Source organism: Halyomorpha halys, unplaced genomic scaffold (assembly GCF_000696795.3).
Source record: "Halyomorpha halys isolate HHAL.00 unplaced genomic scaffold, Hhal_1.1 Scaffold913.1, whole genome shotgun sequence".
In the NCBI taxonomy this organism is placed as follows: Eukaryota; Metazoa; Arthropoda; class Insecta; order Hemiptera; family Pentatomidae; genus Halyomorpha; species Halyomorpha halys.
Window position 1 is genome coordinate 132,050 of NW_027115547.1, and position 5,427 is coordinate 137,476.

General features: G+C 30.0%; 1 protein-coding gene across 6 annotated transcripts in view; it reads right to left on the bottom strand.

Moving 5' to 3' along the window:
- The window catches only part of Atet (ABC transporter expressed in trachea), a 160,802-nt gene that overhangs the window by 32,069 nt on the left and 123,306 nt on the right, over positions 1 to 5,427 (bottom strand). For 2 of the 6 annotated variants that reach the window (XM_014430778.2, XM_014430777.2), the window contains exon 2: positions 4,068 to 4,230. The exons of 3 other annotated variants lie outside the window; for them this stretch is intronic. In XM_014430778.2, coding sequence (XP_014286264.1) covers positions 4,068 to 4,230 — 163 coding nt within the window. Of the gene's footprint in view, positions 1 to 2,049; positions 2,131 to 4,067; positions 4,231 to 5,427 lie in introns of those variants that run through there. One more of the 6 variants, XM_067052572.1, reaches the window with a different exon arrangement.

The window sequence follows — 5,427 nt, forward strand, 5'->3', positions numbered from 1 at the left end:
TATAATTTTATTATTTATATTATAATTGCTTTTAAATTTAATTACATAGGTATTTACCGTGCAATAATGTGTTTTTACTGGTTTTTACATATTTCTCCCGATAACAAACTTTTGCACTGTACCAAAGATTATCAAAGAGGGGTTGGGGTGCATTTTTACATCCGTTTCATAACCTCTAGAACGCGCTATTGAGGAAGATGTGTGATACGTCTCATACATTCCATCCTAAATTTTGGCACATCCAGCCATCCAGTAAAAAATGAACAGAAATTCGGTATATAGAATATTTTTCTGGGCAGAAAAATGATATAAAATTAGGGGTGAATTTCAGTAAAATATTCGCCCTATTTAAATGAATTTCACGGGTTATGCCCTATTTAAATGTTTTCTGCTATTGATACAATTGTGGTAGGGCCAAAATGTTTAGCTCAATATTAATGAGTCAAATTGTTTGTTTGAGTACATCCAAGTTAACATATAAAAATATCATACATTCAATAACAAATGTCATAGGTTCATACAGAATATGCTATAAAGACTTGGTCTCTAGGCAAATGTCAGAGACCAGAGAAGGGCTGAAAAGGGAGTGGGTAAAAGATTTCTTTTCCTGAATGGTTGAAATATATTCATGTCACAGAAGGGGAAACGCTGGGTACTTTTCCCCATCTGTTAGTATATTCCTTATACATTTATTTTATTTTTTTTGGAATAGTTGCTAGTTGTCAAGAATGTTTTTTATCATTCCTAAGCAGTTACATCCTTGTCAAACCTAGGTAACTAGTTGTAGAATGCTACATGAAGAAACATTTTATTTTTTTAATTCATTATTATCTTTTTCTTTTATATCCATTACTTCATAAATGTCTCTAAGGTACCTATTTGAGACTGAAGAACTACGTAGAATATTTTTTGACACAAAGAAAGATTAATGAAACTATTTGAGATTTTAGATTTATTAATTAATTTAAAAAATATATATTAGAAACTAGAATTATAAAATTTAAATTGAATACAATTCCCATTATTTAGTCACAGTTATCGTCAAAACATTCATCCATTAAAATTGAAATGTGGTTCTTTCGACTTTTATTTCTGTGACATCCCCACGAATTAAAAGATGACCCCTCATCACGGTACAAATAGGGTAGTACCCTGTAGATAACCTCTCCCTACCAACAAGTCAGAAATGCCCAAGGAGGTAAAAAAAAAAAAGGTTCGCATCCGGCCTGGAAGGTCCTACGAAATGGAAATCTAATTCCCCTCCACGGTTAGAATAGGTTGGCTACCTGTAGATAATCCCCGTCCACCCGTATGTCAGAAATTACCTGCAAGAGAACAAAGAAACAAACACTGCTAGCATAATCTACAATTACTCGTTTCTTTTATAAAACAATAATTACATAATTTAGACATTTAACGGTAAATAAAACTTTTCACAGTCCAAATCGACAAAAAAAATCAGTGAAAATATTAAAGCATATATTCATCATAAAAAAAAAATTCATTGCTATAAAACCATACGCAAAAGTGGAACTTGAAGATGAGAGGTGTCATAGGTAACATTAATTGTTAACTTGTCCCCCCCCCCTTTATTTCTAGGACTATAAATATTATAAATTGAAGTAAAACATGAAGGCTTCAAAACTTTCTGTTTTCAAGAAGTATAAAATAACAATAATAATAGTAATAAACCTTTGGTTTTCCATTCTGCAAATCCTTCATTCATTTTTTGCTTGCTTTTAAATTAAGACGTAAAACCTTATGTGTTAGTTATCAACACCTGTAATTCATTAAGAGTCAACAAACTACAACTTCGGCCCTATCACTCAGCCCTATCAATTATTGTCACAAAGACGCCAAGAATGATAGATTATTACATCTCATTTCTTCGTGAAGAAAAAATATCGTAAAGGTTGGTATATTGCAATAACAACCCATAATGGAACTTTTATTCATTATAATAGGATAATCAATTAAATGAATGGATTTTTTCCGTATTAAAACAAAAATTATACAATGGAATATTTTTATAATATTAATAACACTAACCTGGCTAGTGATTTTTCGAAAGCCATACAACTACAAGAAACAATTCCCTCACATTATAATCCGATTGATGGAATACCGCGCTTATATTGGATGATAAATGACGGATGTGTGACGCCTGTTTTCGTATATTTCGTGTCCAATACAATAAAAAACAAGTTTATCATACCGTAACATCTGGTAGTTTTTGTTTAGCTGTTGAGGCTTTTATCTAGATATAAAGAACAGCTCTTCCAGTAAACAACATAACAAATATATATATATTTTGTTAAGACAGTTTAGTATTATTTTTGTTCTTAGTCTTGACTATATCGAACAATCAAAATCAAATTATTACAGAACGATCAATTATTTCCTAAAGAAGAACCAACACAAAAAACGAAAAGATGCTTTATTATGAGTTTAAAACTACTTTATACTTGAAGTCTATCTTGCCACTAAATAGTTTAAAAAAGTTTTCTCACTCGAGTGAGAAAACATTAGTCGATCACTATACTGACACAAAATGGCAAAGAGATAAGGTCGTTTAAGTATGATTAGATTAAGGTATTTTCCAAGAGGGACCCGTAACTTTGGTGTCAAATCTAAAATATATCGTCTCAAATAAACGTTGCGAAAGGGGCAGACAAAACCTTTTACTGGCAACAAAAACAAAATGGTGGGTAATAATGTTAAGTTCCGAGGATAATCCAAGTGTGGTCCTGTATCTTATCTTACCTTTAAAAGATTCACTTATTGGTCCATGCACGATATTTCATAATCTCTAGAAAGAGATCACAACACCAATAATAGTTGAAGGGAAGGATAATTATAGAACCTCGCCTCCTTGAATTAGCGAGGTCTTTATCTTACCTTTGAAACACATACTAAAAACTAGAAGAGAAAACTCAAATTTAAAAAGATAATTAAATCGAACTACATCGGAAAACTGCGTGATTGTTATTCAAAATCGTTGTCACGGCAGAAAGGAGCGGAAAGTAGAAATTATTTTTCCTCGATTTTTGGATTCAACGTAGCTGTAATCAATCGTTAAACAATGAATTTAGAGAGGGGTGGGGGTTAATTTTTTTTTATTTGACTGTAACAAAGGTTCATTATTGAAAATTGTAATCCAAAAGTGATGTCAATATAAAGTTATTCTGTATGTATCAAATTTCTTGATCCATCGTTCTCACCGTCGGTAAGATAAAAACATTTAGGCCTATATGAACTAGTACTAACAATACGTATTGCATATCCGGATCAATCGAGACCTTTACCAAGTCAAGTTTTATAAAATTTTCGATACCTACCTTCAAAATTGTTTGAAGATATTGTAAAAAAAAAAAAAAAAAAAGTAACAAATCTTTTTCTTTTTTTAGCTATATATATATATATAGGTGAATAAACATTTATATAATGACAACAAATTTATTAATTATTTTCCCGATCCCTCTAAAACAGAAATAAAAAGTGAATTAATAAGTGCATTACTGTGAAAAAGAAAGTAATTCGTGTTGGGTCTTACCTTTTACTACCTTTGGTATTTTAAGGTTACCTGTTATGTTTAATGTTATATATGAGCTATCCATTCTAAAAAGGAGCTATTTTAAGTCCGGAGGTGAGGGTCCTCCTCGTGTTGTATCGCATATAAGATAAAAATAAAAAAACATTAATTAATAAAGACGATTTATAACGGTGAAATAATAAGAAAAACAGTCAGAAGTCGAAATGAAGTGTGGAGGATGGGGAGGGGGTGCATCAGAAGATGGAGGCAAATTTATTAATGTGTTTCTTTGGCTCTTTCATAATTTATAACAGGATTATTAATTTCACTTAACAAATATTAGATGATCTTATATATAAAAGAAATTAATAATACACTCCGAGAATTTAAAATAGATAGTGTATAATTAAACACCATCCCCGCATTATAAGCGAAGAGTAAGACGATAAGGTTTTTATATTTTTCCGTTTTAAAAATTAAAAACAAATAATACTGTACTTAAATACTTGTTTGTACTTGTTTATTATTATCTAACTTGATTCCTTGTTCTGCAGGGTCTTCTTTACTGCTGGGGTCTCGGTGTACGTAGGGTACAGGATCCATCACTACCGGTTCGCGAGCCCTCAATTTGAAAGGGTAATGCCCTATGTATGCTTTAGGAAGTGGGGGATTTTGTCGTCTCCATTCCGGGTCAGAGGCTAAAACGTCAGTAAGTTACCCTTAATAATTTAAAACCATTAAATATTTACCTTAATTAATGATATTAATTCGAGATAGTTAGTAAATTTATCTTACATTCAATTATATTAACTAACTTATAATCTCAATAAACAGCATAAATTGATAATTCACCAATATTAACAATATAAATTATTATTGATTCCCAGTATCTAGGGTTGTCTGAGAATTTTTTTTTGTAAGAAAATCCTGGAGTTCTGGAGGCTGGGGAATATTTTTAAAATATTTAATTTTTTTTTTAAATACGGAGTGAATCATAAATATTTTTTTTATTTTCTTTTTAAATTGATAGATTTATTTATTGATAGATATTATAATCTGCCACACAGTTGTGGGCAATAGGTAATAGTGATGAATGATCTCATACATACTAAAATAAAAAATAAAATAAATAAAAAAAAAACTCTCTTAAAATATAATCATAAATATTGTAATTAAAACATAAATTTTATTGTTTTGATGTAACTACACAGTTAATCAATATGCGATATACATAAGATCCATACTTTATCAATATGCATAAGATTATTTCTAGGGAGGTTGGTAAAATTATTATAAATTCCAAGATTAAATATTTTAAACGCATTTTAAGAACATTTTAAAATTCCTTAATTTTAAAAGAACATTCACCGCACTCTAAAGATCAGCGGTTCCCAAAGCTGCGTTTGTATGGCTAAAGTGAAATATTACAAAAAAAAAAATAAAAGGAAACAATTAAAATTCAAAAAGAAAATGTACAGTGCATTTCAGCATTTACTTTGTAATATTTTTTTCTGTCCGTATTTGTATTCAACCACTTTAAGAAGAATAGTACCAATAGTTTTATTTTATTTTAGTTCAACAAGGGAGCCGCGAAAATTTTTTTTAGCCCAAAAACAGTACCACTTTGAGTGATATAACAATTTGTTTATTACATAATTTACTTAATAAAACATCTATGAAAACAATATTAGATCTGACTGTAAATACCTTTTAACACAAACAAAATATGAGGACACAGTGCTGTACTAGACTGGTGCTGATTTAATTCGTTAAGCCAAATATCTATGCTGAAATGATCATCAGGGGATAACTCTACCCAAAAAAATAATAGCATATAAAATAAGGAGCAAAAAATCGGCCATTTTTTCAGGAGATAACATTGGAAAATATATATA